The sequence below is a fragment of the Oryzias melastigma genome, linkage group LG3 (assembly GCF_002922805.2).
Source record: "Oryzias melastigma strain HK-1 linkage group LG3, ASM292280v2, whole genome shotgun sequence".
Classification (NCBI taxonomy): Eukaryota; Metazoa; Chordata; class Actinopteri; order Beloniformes; family Adrianichthyidae; genus Oryzias; species Oryzias melastigma.
In genome coordinates, this window is record NC_050514.1 from 22,703,924 (window position 1) to 22,720,717 (window position 16,794).

The 16,794-nt window shown below is 36.7% G+C and overlaps 2 protein-coding genes across 4 annotated transcripts; both read right to left on the reverse strand.

Annotated features, from left to right (window-relative positions):
* Positions 1-466: 466 nt before the first annotated feature.
* On the reverse strand, positions 467-7,458 carry LOC112160294 (zinc finger protein MSN4). 2 transcript variants are annotated; one of them, XM_024294720.2, is made up of 3 exons: positions 5,718-7,458; positions 4,842-4,981; positions 469-4,722 (listed from the first exon to the last, which is right to left on the reverse strand). In XM_024294720.2, the coding sequence occupies exons 1-3, from the start codon at positions 5,721-5,723 to the stop codon at positions 2,439-2,441; spliced, it is 2,430 nt and encodes an 809-aa protein (XP_024150488.1). In that variant the 5' UTR covers positions 5,724-7,458; the 3' UTR covers positions 469-2,438. The 2 variants fall into 2 exon arrangements, with proteins under 2 accessions (XP_024150487.1, XP_024150488.1); XM_024294719.2 differs by having other exon boundaries at positions 467-4,722; positions 4,842-7,458.
* Positions 7,459-7,969: 511 nt separating this feature from the next.
* On the reverse strand, positions 7,970-15,292 carry ddias (DNA damage-induced apoptosis suppressor). 2 transcript variants are annotated; one of them, XM_024296302.2, is made up of 6 exons: positions 13,734-14,399; positions 13,487-13,648; positions 13,209-13,317; positions 11,564-11,862; positions 11,295-11,484; positions 7,970-8,437 (listed from the first exon to the last, which is right to left on the reverse strand). In XM_024296302.2, the coding sequence occupies exons 1-6, from the start codon at positions 13,853-13,855 to the stop codon at positions 8,330-8,332; spliced, it is 990 nt and encodes a 329-aa protein (XP_024152070.1). In that variant the 5' UTR covers positions 13,856-14,399; the 3' UTR covers positions 7,970-8,329. The 2 variants fall into 2 exon arrangements, with proteins under 2 accessions (XP_024152070.1, XP_024152069.1); XM_024296301.2 differs by lacking the exon at positions 7,970-8,437 and having other exon boundaries at positions 9,425-11,484; positions 13,734-15,292.
* Between the last annotated feature and the right edge of the window lie 1,502 nt (positions 15,293-16,794).

The window sequence follows — 16,794 nt, forward strand, 5'->3', positions numbered from 1 at the left end:
ATGCAACTATTCAAGTAATTTAAAAAAAATGTTTCTTTTTTTGTTTTACATTTACACTTTTCAGTCATATAACATAAAATTCCTGTAACTTTGAGTGATTGTGAAAATTACCTTTAATTTAAGGAACAACAGTGAGGAAACAAATGGGATAAATAATTACCCTGAATGTAAAATGTGAATATTCATGAGTACAAGAGCTTTATAATCATGTTTTTTTTGTAATAAATAATTAAAACTATAGTTTTATGTCTGCCATGCAAAGTTAGTATTTTGTCTTCTGTCAGTGTACAACCACACATATTACTGAAATTATTATTTGATCTGTAAAAGAATATTATTTCAATACATTTAAATAAACTTTATTTTGCTTTTTTTCTTGTAAATGTAACTTATTTTTACTGTCTATCTCTGAGGAAACAAGTTAAACAGATCACCAAGCCTGCAAAGGAAATGTTTTATATCCGCTTTGCAAAGAAACTGTTTAATATTTGAAAACAATGTTTTCAATCATCTAGCTCTTTTTCCTTCTAAAATCTCTTTTGCACTCCTTTTTCCCTTCCTAGGAAGGGAGACAAATTTGCAAAACTTCAAAACAAATAATATAGGGAATATAAAAAATACTGTCTTTTTCTATTTTATCAAATCTTTTTAAGTGTGGATCCTAAGACCTGTCATGCCTACTGCATAATATTGTAGTCACAAAGGGACTAAACTAAGCCTGTGCTGGCCAAACTACCCGTGCAATTCAGTGAAAGTTGTTTCACTGTGGTGAACCCTGACGGGATGTGCTGAAAAGTAACTTTTGAAAATGATTATGAAAAGTTTGGACTGCCTTTGCAGTTTATTTATTTATTTTTGGAACAGCACATTCTTTATCTTCACCCTGTCAGTTCAAGTCCACAGGACTCTCCAGTCAACTACGTGACAAAAGGACAAATCTGTGACAAACTGAAAAGACCAATGAGACCATTGGTGTCCAAAAAACCCAGAACAACCTCCAAAGATATTAAAGGTGAACTCCAATGTCAAGATCTATCAGTGTCAGTGTCCCCCATACAACTGCCGTTTGAACCTAAGGATTTAAAATCCTTATTAGTTTTGACAAATTACTTACTACTTTCTTGCTTGCTCTTTTTTTTTCCAAAATAAATTTATATTTCTTATTTAATCTTAAGTGTTTTGTACCAGTGTTTGCAAGTTCCTTAAAACAATATTTTCTTTAACTGCATTTCAAAAAGTAGAAAATTGATTTGTAATCCTGATAGAATCATTAGCTTTCCACCGTTATTTTATAGAGTGGTGAACAATTTATAAACTATAAAATTAAGACATTTCCTGATCATTTGTCTGACAGTCAAGACATATTTCCCATCTTTAGGCATTTATTGATGCACTTCTGCAAGCAAACCACCCTTTCAGAGGTGTGGTTTCTTTAACACATGAGCATTTACACAACCTTTGTGTCTTTGCTTTGTGCAAAGACTTCACAGCAAACTCACAACATGCATTGCAACCTCCTTTAAAGAGAAGAATATGGGCATTCGTAGTGACACTTTCTGTTTAAAAAAAAAGGTAGTAGTACAGGCTTATAAGTCCAATAATGTAATGAAAATGGAATGGAGGTACACTGATAATAAAACGATTGGATTGCAAAACATGAATCTGACTAAGGTTAATGAATGAAATACGAAATAAGAGCAAAGCAATTAAAAAATGTTATGAATCTGTAATGCTGCTATATGTAGGTAACCTAAAAATCGCTTTTGGACCTTATTTACAATATCAAAAATATCCAGTTACAATATTCAGGAAAGACTAAATATATAACTAAAATTACGTTCTAAATTTTTTACTTGGTGGATATTTACAGTAATTTGGTGCAACGTGAGTAGTGTTACTGGGAATTTTGTAATATTTGACATAAAGTAGCTGCCAGTATCTGTAGTTATTATCAAAATTTGTCAGGGGTTATTGTCAGACTGGCTATTGTCAGAACAGAAAAACCTGGGCAGGGTGAAAAAAGTGAAAGACAATTATAGATGAAAAGATTAAAAAAAACTATTACAGTTGTACCATTACTAATGTTTTATTTTATTTTAAATGTTTTATCTTATTTTTGCAATGGTTAAAAAGATTGATTCGAAAATTGATTCGGCAATTGTGGGGCCCCTTGTCCTCCTGTACCGCTGCCACTGCAATTTGCATTTGCAAACTTTTTTTTTACACTTTTGTACAAGGTAATCTCCTCCCTTAAACCACAACATTTTCATGACAAATCTAGGACGTTTTTCACTGAAATTGACCAAACAAACCACTTTGCAGACTCAAAAAAAAAAAAAAAATCTCAGGAAAAATGTGTGCACAAGCTTTGGGAAGGTTCATACCATGAGAGGATCAGCTCATGTTGTTTTAATGTCCTTAAAAAAATAGAAAAAGAGTCATCTGTTTTTTTGAAAGTCAGTTCCAAGTGCGCAGCGTTGGTGAACACGCATATGCTCCGTGACACGGTACTGACGGGAAAAAGTCATGGTGCAAAAGGGGCAGGAAAAAGGCCGTACACCCAGGTGGCTCCGTACGTGTCGATTTAGAGAGCCTCGCTGGCTGAAGGAACGATCGCAGAGAGAGCACTGAAAAGGGTGGTGAGCAGGAGACGAGGCACTAGCTGGCTTCTCGGTTGGCATGTTGCCTGACGAGCTGGAAGATACACATGCAGTCAAGGTCGGTTGGACAGACACTTGAACAAAACTAGGCACAATCAGACTTGAACAGGTTGACACTGGCTTTGAGTTGATGTTCTCATCTTCATTTAGTTTGGAAACCTCTGTCATATCACTTCCCTGAAGTGTCCGAGACTCATTGCTGCTTTGATCTTTAGTGACAGACTCAAAACTTTCGGTCTGGTAGTTGGGGCTTTTCCGGGTGAAGTTTAGTTTAACCTCTTCAGTAGACAATCCATTATTCCTTTGATTTTTTTGGTAACTCTCACTGGAACTAACATCCTTTATTTCGTGTCCATTCCTCTCAGCAGGTTTTGTATTTGTGTCCAGCAAAAAATCCTGCTGAGAATTATCTGTATCAGAGTGATGCTTCAAAGAATTCTGGCCCGAAATGAAAAGAACGTCAGCCTCACACCCATCACTCAAATCATCTGATTGATCCGAGTGGCCAGAAGAACCACATGTGAAACCAAAGGTTTTGTGAATTACATCAATGTCTTTTTGTAGGCAGGAATAATAAAAATATTTCTGATTAGACGGATCAAAATCAGATACATTTTCTTCTGGGCTCGCTAAAGTTAAGCATGACTTTACAGTCTGAGTTAGTTTTCCCTGCTCTGAGGGATTATCTGACTCCAGTCCTGTGGTGGAAACTGTTGGGCACAAATCCAAACTGTGTCTCCTGATTTCCAAAGATTTAAAGTTGCTGTCAGAGTCATATTCGTGTCTAGGAATTTTATCATTTCTGATTTTCTGAGTTCTAGGATCTGTATCTGAGTTCTGGTTACCATCAAAAGGATCATAGTTACCCTCCTTTGTATCTCTCTCTGTGAGACACCTGCTGGAGTAACTGTGCTCATTTTTTACTTCTATCTCAAGACAAGACTTACTGTCGGCATCTGGACCCTTTCTGAGACATTGAGCTGAACTATTCCAGTCTGACTGCCCCTCCACTGCATTCGTTGTCGGAGAGACGTCAATATTATAGAGGTCTAAATGTTGATGTTTGGAGGGGAAATCCCCAAAATCCTCATCAGTTTTGTGCTTTATTCCTTGATTCAAACCGGTCTTTACTGAAGCCAAATGGCCTATGTGGAATTTTGGATTAAGCTGCAGTAAATCAGAATGATCATGATCATTACAGCCCGTATTAGTAGAAAAACTTGTTATTCCCTGATCTGTTCCAACAATAGTGAAAACCTGATCAGTAACAAGAGGATTGGTGCTTGCGATGTTCTTTTCGTTGTATACGGTTTCCTGATTCTGTTCATTCTGGTATGTATGTTTACCAGTAACACATTCACCTGTGCTCCGTTTGTATCCATTAGTCGAGTGTGAGGCAGGTACTTTGCAGCTGGCTGCTGGAAAGTAAGGAGATAAAGGTGAATCAGCCAGCCGGAGGACATCAGCTCTGCTGCTGTGGCAGATGACAGGGACTGCACCATAGCGTGGATGTGACACTGAAGAACTGATCCACTTGTCAGATGTTTTCAGCAAATCTTTATCTGTGCTCCTCTTCCAGGATTTAATTCCAGCATTGCAAGATATATTTTGTGTTAAATCCTTTGATTTAATGTAATTTCTTTGGCTGCACCCTTCAAACATCTCCACATTGGCAGAATCATGGCCACTTGTTTCTTTGGATCCTATAAGAGATTCAGTGAAGGCTGATGGTTGAGGATCATTGTTGATCCTCAGAGCTTCCATATGGGTGTTTTCATATATTTTCGCTCCGTGACAAAAACTTCGATCACTTGCGCCATTGCCCTCAGTCTTTTTCCAAAATGCTGTTAGAGCGTCCTGCAGTTCATTCATCTCCAGATAGATGGCAGCAGCGAGCAGTCTGGAGTATTGCTCTTGCCTGTCTGGCAAAACTCCAGTGTAAATGTAATCAAGAAGATGAGCAAGTACAGAATCTGGCAGACGTGGATCCTGCAGTTCCACCAGGACGCCAGAAGAGGACACTATGGATGCTAATACTGGACTTGAAGCTGCTAGAAGACACCTGGAAACCCAAAGAAACAGGTTGTAAGCCAACATGAACACAAACACGTCAGTTCTAGTGACTGTGTTGCACATGTTGAATTATTGTACATTGTTAGTGTTCCTTGCAAACCACCTTACCTGTGTGCTGGATAAAGCTGACCTGAGCCTTGTCTCTGTCTGAGAACACAATCACAAAACTGAGCTTGTTCCCTCTGAAGATTTAGGTGTTTTAACAAGGATGTTGCATGGAGGTCAACATGTGGTGCACAGGGTGCCACCTGGAGAGTCAAAATAACAAAGTATGTGAAAAAAAGCATCAATCTCCATCTAAAATTTAACCACCTCTATTAGTTATGAATTAATTTAACTGTATAATGGCATTACATTATAACTTAAACATCATCTTTGCTATTTTTTTAGAATCTTAAAGAGACACAATAAATCTACTTACGAAACATGTGATAACTGAAAAGCAATTAAATGTTGTACAGCAATTATTAAGAGTTAGAGCAGTTCTCTCTTTGGCTGTTAGTGTGATTCCAAACAATTGATGCTGTTATAATAAAAGAGATCCAAATTAACAAAAGCTTGTCATGATGCTTCTAAAGCATATTGGTGACAATAGATGCAGAACAGGCATACAATTAACAGTCAAAGGTTCATGATTGCAATAGTTTCCGTAGTTGCTGTTGTCTGTGGATTTTATTGGTTACTGAATTTTGTTTTTGTTGCATAGAATGTCTGCCTTACAGAAACTAGATTGTTGCACTGAATTATTGAGGATACCATGCCTCTATATTTTAAATGTATCCTACTAAACAGTACAGAAACAATCATTTTGATTTGCCAGTTTGTTGTTTTGCATTCATAGCCAACAGTTACAAAATAAAATCCATCTTTTAAGGCTAACTTACAACTGAATTAAACCAATGAAAATCAGCTATTGTTAACCTGTGAATAGTAGCTTAACACACAGTTAAAACAACTTTGTTAAGAATAAATCTTGTTTCTTACCTCCATGCTGGACAAGAAAAAGTAAAATCCACTATCGTCCTCTGGGTTCAGTGGAGAAATGGTCCTTCATGAAGCTCCACGGATGGATATATAGTACCAGTTTTCTATCTATGCACACAGTCTCACTCGGAAAACAATCACACGCTTTTCATATTGAGAGCTACACATGACGTAGGGGGTCAGCTGCTGAAAAGGAGGGCTGGCCACCAACGTCAGAATCTCCATTGCCTGTTATGGAGGGGGACTGACCCCGGCCGGCTGTGGGCCTTTGAGAGAACACAGAACTACAACAAGCAGATCTAGTATTCCCGCTTACATCAGTGGAGGATTGTACTGTTAAATCTTTCATATTAAACCAATAAACAGCAACTCTGGTTATCAATTAAAGTTAATAACATAACATTATCCACGCTTTCTTTTTTCTTCCTTGTAGGTTAGAGACCAGTCATAAATGAAACTTGAAAGACCTTCAAAAGATCTCATAGGTGGAGCTTTTGTGTTTTCTATCAAAATATTTTAGAAAATTACAGTCTTTTTTGTAAGAAATTAATACAGAAGAATTTATCAAGGGATGTAGCATAGCAAGTTTGAAGTTTAAACCGTTTAATGCGTGACAGTTCATGAGCTCTATCAGCTTTACTTCTACAGAGAAGGTTCTCCGGTGTCTGAAGCTGACGCTTTGTTGACATCTCCATAATCGGTCATTTCTCCACCCTTCCAACCATGTGCATGTCACGCCTTTTAGTCTTAGTGGCGCTCTTATGTTACAGCAGAGTTTCCTCCCTCACAGAATAGCAGTACGTGTTCACCGACATCCGTGTAATGGAAATCCCATCACCCTTGTACACAGTTTTCCTTTGAGGCTGATTCAAAATATGTTAATAATAATTATGTTAATTAATTGCTGTAAACTATTTGTGATTTAAAAATGTGAGGAATTAGCAGAAAAAATGATTACTTATGAGTTTTATTGCTTTCAAAATGTATTTGCTCTTTGTACATTTGCCAGCTAATTACTGAAACCAGGTTTTGTTCTTAATGAAATTAACAGCAATAAAGCTTTCTTTGTGCTATTGATTTGTAGACACTAGAGGTTGATTTGCAAAAAGAGATGAGCTATGAGTAGTTCAGTGGATTTAGATTTTTCATTGAAATCCCATTGAAACTTCATTGAAATTTAAAGTTATTCATGTCTACCTTTTGTCTAAAGTAAACCAAGCATAAATATCTTAAAAATTGTAGTTTTTTACTGTTTTTTTTAATCCCAGATGTGGTACGCACCAAAGTATCACTGTTTACTTTAAGCAGAATTCACACCAACTAAAACACTCTGCGATTGAAGTCCTACTCCAACTATATTTTTTCTATTGTAAAATCCTTCCAAGTGGTCTTTTTAATGATGATTATGGAGTGTTTGGCAAAAGTCAAAAAGCCTGTGTCGTTTTTTAAGACATATTTTCTGCAGCGCAGCAGGAGGATAGATATTGAATCTGGTTTGTTGGCGGGACTGTTGGCACAGACATTAGCTCCTCCAATTTCCCATCAGTCATTTGTTTACACTCTCTTCCGCTAGCTTACACCAACTCACAAGCCCGAGCTAACGTTATCATAGCAAACAAGAAAAAAAAACAGCAAGCAATATGGGAGAACGACAAGAAGAATGAAGACGTTTAAGGATCTATTTGCAAGTAGATTAAACAGAATTAAACCTGATCCTTCACAATTTGAATAAAGAAATACTCAAAATTGCAGTCTTAATCTTACATTATTTATACATGTTCTTCATTATGAGAAAAATGCTACAAGAACATGTTAAAAACACAATTTTCATTGGAGTGGGAAGAGGTAGCTATGAGACAAATCTAGTTTCATGCTGTTTTTTTTCTTTTTTTTTACAATTTTTTCCTTGCATCCACTGCTGCAAGCTACAAGTATCCTTTGTGAATCCTTTTATAACAACAACAGATATATAAAAAACACAGCTTGAGTTCAAGAAAAGATTTGTGCTGTTCCTTCTAACCAACAGACACTGAGGGAAAGAAATGCTGACACAAACAAACCAACTGCACACTGCAGTTCCCCAACCCAGGTGTGAAATACCCAACACCTGGTGCTCTGAACTCTGCATTAGAAACATTCTATATTAGAGCCAGGTCATTTCAGGCGATGCAGGGGATAAACGGTTACACAACTGATAGATTTTTTACTTCTGTACTACCCTCTTGTAAACATAAAACATGATGTGCTTTGGCTAAATTGCTAAATATAGTTTATTACATGCTTTAATAGAAAGAACAGATTTGTTCCAAGACCAAGGGACACAGATTCCAGCAGCTGGCAGCTCAGTGACCCAAAGCTATTTATTCATGTTCCGTTTGGATTCTGGCCACAGCAAGCTGGAACGTCCTTACAGATCTAAGAAAAACTTAAGCGTGCAACTTTATTGGTCAAGACCACTGTCAGGCGGGGTGACTGTCAGTAGGACCTTAAATTTTATTCTATATTTAGCTGAAAGCCACTGGAAGGATTTAAGAATTGAAGCTATGCAGTCTCTCTCACAGAGTACCACATGGAAGCTCGCACACATAGTAATCTAGAGTGTTTCCATTCAGTCAGTATGTAGGGACATAGCTCACGTACTGTACCATGCAGAGGGAAATGACTACCATTGTCACAGACAAGGCTGCATCTTGTGGAAACATCATGTTCTGGAACAGTACCTAAGACAAAGTCAAAAATGTGAGTTTAACCCAAACTTAAACAAAAATGGGGAAAATTTTAAAGCAAAAAACATAGTTAAGTAATGCTGATAGACTGTGCTTTAGAAAATGTATTTAATGAAAAATATAAAAAGTGTGAAAGTCTCTTGTTTTTTTTTTTTAATGTTTACTGAGGACAATAAACAAAGTATTAACCCTGGAGAACCTAAGAACAATATTTGTCGGAACTTTTACAACTAATTTGACAATTTGTTTTATTTGGTTAACAGCATCTAACCATTAAAAAAACTAACAAAAAACAACAGAAACTTAGAAAAAAAAAACAAGAAAAACAATAAATAAAATGCAATACTGTAAAGGATAATTTAAAGAAGAACAGGGCCAAATTTGAACCTGTGGGTTCTCCAAAGTTAACATATTTGCTCTGATATTATGGAAATCATTTAGAAGCCTAAATTTTTATTTTATTAAAACAGGATCATCAATGAAAGGGATAGCAGGAAGTGTCATTAAAACTGGGGCTACAAAATGTACACACAGAACTGATTTCAGAACTACTGCATTGATCTATTTATGCTGATTTGCAAAGAATTGTGGGTCAAGGTTCCGAGCTATGGAAAAAAGAAAAAAAAAAAAAAAACCCACATTTTGAGGGGTGCAGCTGATATTCACAAATGTCAATACCTCTAGGTCACGCATCAAAGTCAAGGGGGTCAGATCCGGCTCTCCGGGTAATCATACCCGGCCCTCCACATCATTTTACTCTATTGTTATTAATGACCTGACGTTATCTTGCACTTATTTATAACTTGTATCATATAATTTAGACAAAATATATTTTTATGGAGAGTAAAATATTTAAAGTTATGTAAATTGATTTATTCTAGAATAATATTCCTGCTTTAAGTGAGGAAAAAGTTTAGGAAACAAAACTTTATGAAGAGATTGGTTAAAACCTAAGCTTGACAAAATAAAAGAAAAATAGCATTGTTATTCAGGAAATGTTCTTTATTATTGTTGCATAGAAATGCTAAAATATCTTTACATTTCCAAATAAATATGACATCTTGGTGACTGAAAATATCACTTGTCATTCTTTAAAAACAGATTTTTTATTGCCACATAACATTCATTTGTCTGTATAGTTATTTAAAAAATGTATGCATTTGAAGTTATTGTTTTTATCTTTTTTGGACAACATGACAGTGATAAGTTATATTAATTTTCTTGTGAGACCTGTTTGTAATCAAGCTTTAAGGTTCTGCTTTATGTACCTGGAATTATTATAGAATTTATTCACTTTTAGATTAAAATAAAACTGCTGTCAAGTTAGATTTTCAACCAGTAAAGATGATCTCCTTAATCATTTAATTTAAAAAGCTTAGGACAATGTTGATTTTCTGCAACAAAGTTAAATATGTAAGCTAGTCAATACTTACTTAACTGACTGCAGTGCAAAAAAGTAGAAAAACATTTTTTTCCTTTTGAGTCGGTGCAAAGCTAACTCGATTAGCATGCCAACAGTAAAAATAAAGATTTAGATTGAATCAGAGAACAAATCTCTAGAATAGTCACACATCTGGCTCTTATCAGGACATTCATCAACAATCTCCTCATTAACAGCCTCACCACCGTTTTCTTTTTCTCCCATAAGTCTATAAGGAGAGGTTAATAGGAGAGTTCTTTTACAATCATCTCTGTCCTCCTGAGACTTTTTCAAAGTAAAATAACTACTTCCTTTTTCAGGAAACCGTCTTCCTCTGAGTATCCCATTAGGCTGAGAATTAGCAGCAGGAGTAGGAGCAAGAATTCCATCCTCTTCATCACAAACAGCCTTTTTTGAGTCCAGGTTTGGAGTTCTTCTCTGCGGTCCATGAGGAAAGGAGTATTGCTCTTTTTTTCTCATCCTTTTTTCTGGAGTTTGTCTGTCGGATAAAAAGCTCAACGTGATGTTTTCCTTTGTCCACTTATCTGTTCCTTTACTGCAAGGGCGTGAAAGTGGTGGCAGCGCTTTTACTTTCATGACGGGAGTTGACTGAGAAGGAGGAACAAAGTCAAAATCTTCTGTTATTAGAGAATTAAAACTTTTTCTGCGTTTCCCACTTCTTTGTTTGTGGTTGAGGGGTGTTGAGTTGGTGATGTTTATGAGTTTCTTACTTAAATGGTGCCGGTCCATCTTACAATCAAGTGTGCAAGCATGTGCGGCTGTTACCACGGTAACATCAGGTACATCTGTGTCCACACTGCTCATAAATGAGCCACTGAACAGGTCAGCTGAGCAGTTGTAGCTGTCCTTTTCTAAAGACCAATGAGCTTTTCTGTCCTCCTCAACACACTTATGGGAATAATTGAGTTCATTTGTTTTTGGGCATTTTTCAGAAACTTGGTCAGAGAAATTGGATCCAGAAACTACGTTTACAGAAGGCACTTTGGTGACATCCAATAAAAATGAATGGCTGCCTCTCGTTTCAGAAGCAGAACATTCACCTGGAAAATGTCTTGTTTCCTGATCATTTTTTTCTGATTGTTCAGGTAAGCTGGTTTTAAAATCCAACCCTACCTCACCAACTATAGCATCTTTGTTTTCTGTACATAAAAACGCATTAAGACTCTCAGAAAAAGGACAATTCTCCCAAGCTAACAAGTTTGGTGAACATGTTTCTGTGTGCTGCTGTTCTATGAAAGGCTCATTTTGGGTGAGACTGCAATTATTGACTTCAGGTTGGGGGTGTGTGAGCAAGGTGTTTGTGTTGAAGCTGTTTCCAAAATCTTCCCAAACAGAAAAGCTTGGACACTGTACAAAAGATAAAGTTTTATCAAAGCTCTCCTCAGAAAAAATGTGAGTTTTTTTGCTCACTACTTCGTGGTTCTCCTCGTCAACTCTCTGTACGAGATGCGGTTCTGTGCTGTCGACTGTCTGTTTGGTGGCCACATCTTCTTTATCCAGAGTCCTGCAGGGTTCCTCCTGCTCTGCTGACGAGGTCACAAGCCCGAGGGATTGCTCCCATGGCGGGGTGAAAGTGAGGGTGCTGTCTTGTTCTTCTAATCTAGAAAAGAAAAAAAAGACTACCCATGAAGTAAAAACACACAAGTGGTTTGTTAACAGATTTATGATAATACTTTTACCTTAGCCATGACTGGGAGAGCAGACCAGAGACAGAGAAAGGGGAATCATCGCTGATACTTGGATTGTGTTCAATAACCAGCAGAGGGGTTGTAAATGGAAGTCTTTTTCCAGGATAAGAAGGCTGAGATTCTGATGCGTTCTGCAGAAGAACCTGATAGTACCTGACCACGGTGCAGCCAGTCGGACCCCCAGGTGTAGAGGGGAGCATTTGACTGGCAATAAACTGAGCTCTTTCTTCTCTGTTGAAGCCGTCATAGGGTGGCCTTTGACACCAAGGTTCACTTCCTGTTTCGTTAAACTAGAAAAAATAGAAATTACCGATATCAGACTGGGTTAAAACTAACTTTCATTTAGTAAGATTCATTTTTTTTATTATATGACCTATAATATTTACTGAATAAACATTCAGCAAAGTGATTAAGAGTGATATGAGCTCATTGGTTCAAATCAGCATGGTTTAAAAAAGGTGTTCCAATCAAAATTAACGAAATATTTTGCTTTACTGAAGATTTAAAGGTGCACAACTTCGAGGCAGACAGATACATACCCTAACATGTATGATTATGTAAGAAGACAAAAAATATATTAGTTTTATTATTTTACAATCAATTTAGCACATGGACTTACCCAATTGCTGTGCAAGAAAGAATTTTCATACAAATCAGGAAATCTCTAGCAGTGGTCCCCAGGCTGGGGACCGGTGCTGGTCTGTGGGACGGTTGGTGCCGAGTTGCAGAGGAAAAAAACGTGCCCTATATTTTTCCCATTTTTTTTTAAATAATCTGATTCTGATGGAAGTTTTATTTTGGAAAGCTATTGGAGTCTCCCCAATACATCAGACTCATTCTCACCTCAAGTCGACTAGTCATGTGTTAATAATGCATCCACTACTTTTTTAATGCGGCTGCACTTGAAGATAAATTTAAGCCACCAAGCTAGCAAAGCACAAAAAAAAAACTGCTGAGTTTCTTTTTAACAGAAAAAGACAGTGTAAGTAAACAGAAGAAGAGCCTTTGGCTTCAAAGAAAAAAGGAAAGCAGCTTTTAACAGACAAAAAAAACTCAGGAGTCTTTTCTCAAAACATGGATCTATTACACCAATTGTTCCCAGACACCACAGTAATAGTGCATAATGTCCATTAACCTGCTGTCTAATGTTATAGGATCTTGCTAATAAAGTAGCTCAAACAGCTGATTCATGTTTATTGTGATTTTTAGAAAATACCAGTTTTAGTGACCTCTCTTTCTGTGCATTTATCCGCCACACTTTTAAAGTCAGTCAAGGCTGAAGTTTGCATCTGATTATCTGAAAATTGTCCAAAATGGTAAACTCAAAAAAAAAAATAAAAAAATAAAAAAAAAACTAAATGCAGATTCCAGCCACGTACAGGACTGGGCGTGAAAAAAATAGTCAGAATGCAAAAGAAAGTTACATCACTTTTATTGTGTGTGCCCTTTGACCCTTCATAATTTTTCAAATTGCAGACAATCATGATAAGGGGAAATCAGATAATGCTTTAAGTCTATTTAACTGAAATCTGAGATTAGGGTTTCTGTATTGCGGTTTCCTCCTCATCTCTGTAAAAGGCTGTTTATTATTATTATTATTATTAACTAAAATAGAAGAAAATAGACTAAATATTACCTTCAAACCAAAGATGAAATGTTGTCCAATGAAGCAGTCTTTAACAGCCTTCACAAGCAATGTTGATTTAGTTGGTTGATCAAAGGGTCCATCCAGATTTTCAACCAACCTGTGGCATAAATACCAATAAATGACAAGTCCCCCTTTATTCTTGAGTAATTGCAACACAAATGATCCATACGCCCTCAAATGAGTCCATGACTGAAAGTTTGGGATAAAGCTAATCCATTGCATGACGCCTCGTTTCATTTGTAGGAGTTTGGTTGTTCTGGACTCACCTCTGTAATTCATTTGCATGAACACCAAAGAATTTGTTCAGGCTGTTTCCAAACACAGTTACTCCAAATATGCATCCATCCCGTAAGACTCTCAACGACAGGCGATATCTGTGATCAACTTGGTCCTTGTGACACCAATAACCACATTTGGGGCACCGAAATCTGAGGATGACAAAAGCGACTTTGAAACTGGAGGACATTTTAAAAAAGAGATGCACCAGGAAATCACATAAGAGGGGTATTTTACCTGCTAGAGTCCTCTTTTTCAGCATGGATTCTCGAAAAGCAGCCTTTACAACACGGATAAAACACACACGAGTCTTGCAGTGAAAGCACAGCACAGTTTAAGAGAGCCCGTCTGACGGACATGTCCTCATATTTGGATACAAACCGCAGCTCACTGTTAGCCTTTAGCTAACCACGGCATTCGAAAAAGTTTTTATGACTCCAATAAAATGCAATTTTTTTTAACATTTTATGTTAAAAGATGCATAAATACAAAGCAATATTTGACTAATATTATTTTCAACCCCATGTTGGATCCCTATCGGAGACGGGGCGCTTTATTTTAAAAACAATTACTTCTTCGTTTTAATATTCTCGCTTAAAAAGTGTTGTTGTGATACTACTGCCACTGTGTGGTCAATAGAGGTAACGCATCCAGCAAGTAAAAATGTTTCTTTCTCAGGTCAGGTCAGGGGTGGCGTGAAAAAAGTGAAAAAAAGAGAAATATATCAAGTAAACAGAGAAGAATCGTTGAAATGACTATAAAAATTGGGAAACCTAAAAAAAACCCCACACAATTCAAAGTAAAGAGGCAAATGATTTACATAATTTTTATTGTGACAATAAAATGAAAATTAGAATTGTATTTAACTTATAAACAACATTTTACTTAATGGCCATTATTGACAGCTTGATTTTCCATATATTTAGTATGTATATATGTTGTGCTTTTTGCAACATTTTAACTATAAATTAATTTGCAAATAACTTTGTTTTAAATATTTACAATGTAACTATGATAAATCCCTCTTTAAGGTTTAAACCTAAAATGTAGGCTTTGGAAGTAACATTCAAACATTTTCAACTTTCATTATGACTTTTTAAATTGTATGTTTTTCCTTAAAAATGTTGACACTATTAATATAAAATTATTCTTGGTGAATTTATTTATGCAATTTTTTTTATAAAACATAAGCCTGATCATCTTCTGCTGGCCTTTTATTTATTTATTTTTAGTTACTAGACACTGGTGACATGTGACAAAATCAGTGCCAGGCCAAATCCAGCTGATCCCATTCCAGTTCTGTTACTGCAACACAGACTGTCCAGAGCTCCAGCGGTGTACTCGCTGTCCTGCTTCCATTTTTACACATGCATGTAACATCAGCTTCATCTTGTTCTCTATTTCTTTACTCGCACATCCAGAACATAGTCATCTTGGCTGCTATTCTTAGCTCTTTGGCACGAGTTTGTCTGCACTCATCCCCACGGGCCTGCAAAAAAAAAAAAAAAAACACATAAGCATACAAGGACCAGACTGGCAGCTCTACTGCTGCCAGAGGTATAGTGCCAAGAAGCAAGATGATTCAAACTGGACAGAGGATCTTTCAAAAGTAGCTGTGCTGGCCATTAGTTCACCATGCCCAGCTCTGCTATGGGTAGAGAGGTGTTACACTTTCTGCATTCATCTGTATGCCATGGTTATGGCAGCACCAGTAAGTCACATAATCATCTATAGCTGAAATTTTAAGCATTTAAATGCACAGCAGCAGAGAACTTTTAGGGTCACAAACAGAGACTGGAGAATGTGCTGCTGCTGGTTATGTCACAGTAGAAACCTGACTGATAACAAATGTTTTTGAAGATTCTAATGTTGTCTCAGGAGTCTCTTCTAACTTCTGACGGGGAATGTAGGTCACAAGAAGGTTAAATAACTAGATGTTATGAGAGCAGATGCAAACTATCCAGCGTTCATGCAATGGAATGAGGATCTTCTTGCACTAACATCCTTTTGTGGAGGAGTGGTTAAGTTTAATCAAAATACAGACATTCACTGAACAACATAGACCACAAAGATCTGTTTTCCCTCTCTGATTTGTCTTTTGGGGGGGATCAGATTTTGTTTTGGTGGATTGCTGGATTTAATGTTGGTTGTGTTCATTATGCATTCCTTAGACTCATCTGCCACATAAGGATGTACATTGTTGTTTATTTGTCACTCCCTTCTTTCTTGTCCTGCAAGTTCTCCTTTTCCTGAATTTCATTATGTCTGCAGTTTTTGAGGTCATTGTTGTTTCTTCCTTTGTTGGTTCCATCTGTGCTTGAATGTGTGGGTTCTGCTTGGTGCTGTAATGTTCTGATTACTCCTAGCTTCTGTTAAAATAGGTGGTGGGAGTAAAACGCAAGATACTGATTCATGTGGGAGTTTTACTCACACCTCAATGTTCAGATTTCTCCCTTGATTTTTAAGAAGGATTATTTTGATGACAGTTTTTTCTCAGTAGTAAAAGTTATACATTTATGCAAACCTCTTTCAGAGATGAATGATAAAGAACAACTATCTTTTTAGACCATTTTTTCCCACGATGAAAAACTGGCCTTTTAACCTCAGTTCTCAGAGAGCCAGTGTTTATCCTAATGATATGACCGCCCCCTTGTGGCTGATACAGATAATGCAGTTCACATAATTCAACTCGAGAACATTTTTGGGACTAAAATAAAACAACTTTCTGAGGAGCTTTACAAAGATCCTCAAGACGAAAAATTTAGCTGATTATTCTGGACTATTAGGGGTAATAATAATAATTGTAATAATATACCATAAAAGCACATTTATCATGTATCAATTATCAATTTATCATTTATCAATTAATTAAAAATTGCAGAGTCTTAAAAGTTGAAAAAAGTTTCATATAATTGTGTCTAATACTTTGGAGGAAATTCCATCCTAGATGGAGTGTTTTACATGTTTCATTGTTTTATATCATAAAGCCTTAAAATTAAACATTTTTACACTGAAATGACACAAGATGTTATGTGTGAAGGAACTGTGATGAAGAGGCTGAGACGTTTGGATCCATGTGCAAATGTTTTAATGAGCAGGGGCAAGACATGAGCGTAGTCAGAGTCCAGGCAAGGGTCAAAAACACAATGGCAAGGCAGGAGGTCAATAAGGAGGCAAAGGTCAAGGCACAGCGAAACAGGCAAAGGGAAAACAGCTCAGAGTTTAAGTAATGTAAGACTTGACACTGGAAAGGAGGCTGGAGTGGGTTTATATGCTGTGTGATGATGATGATGATGGT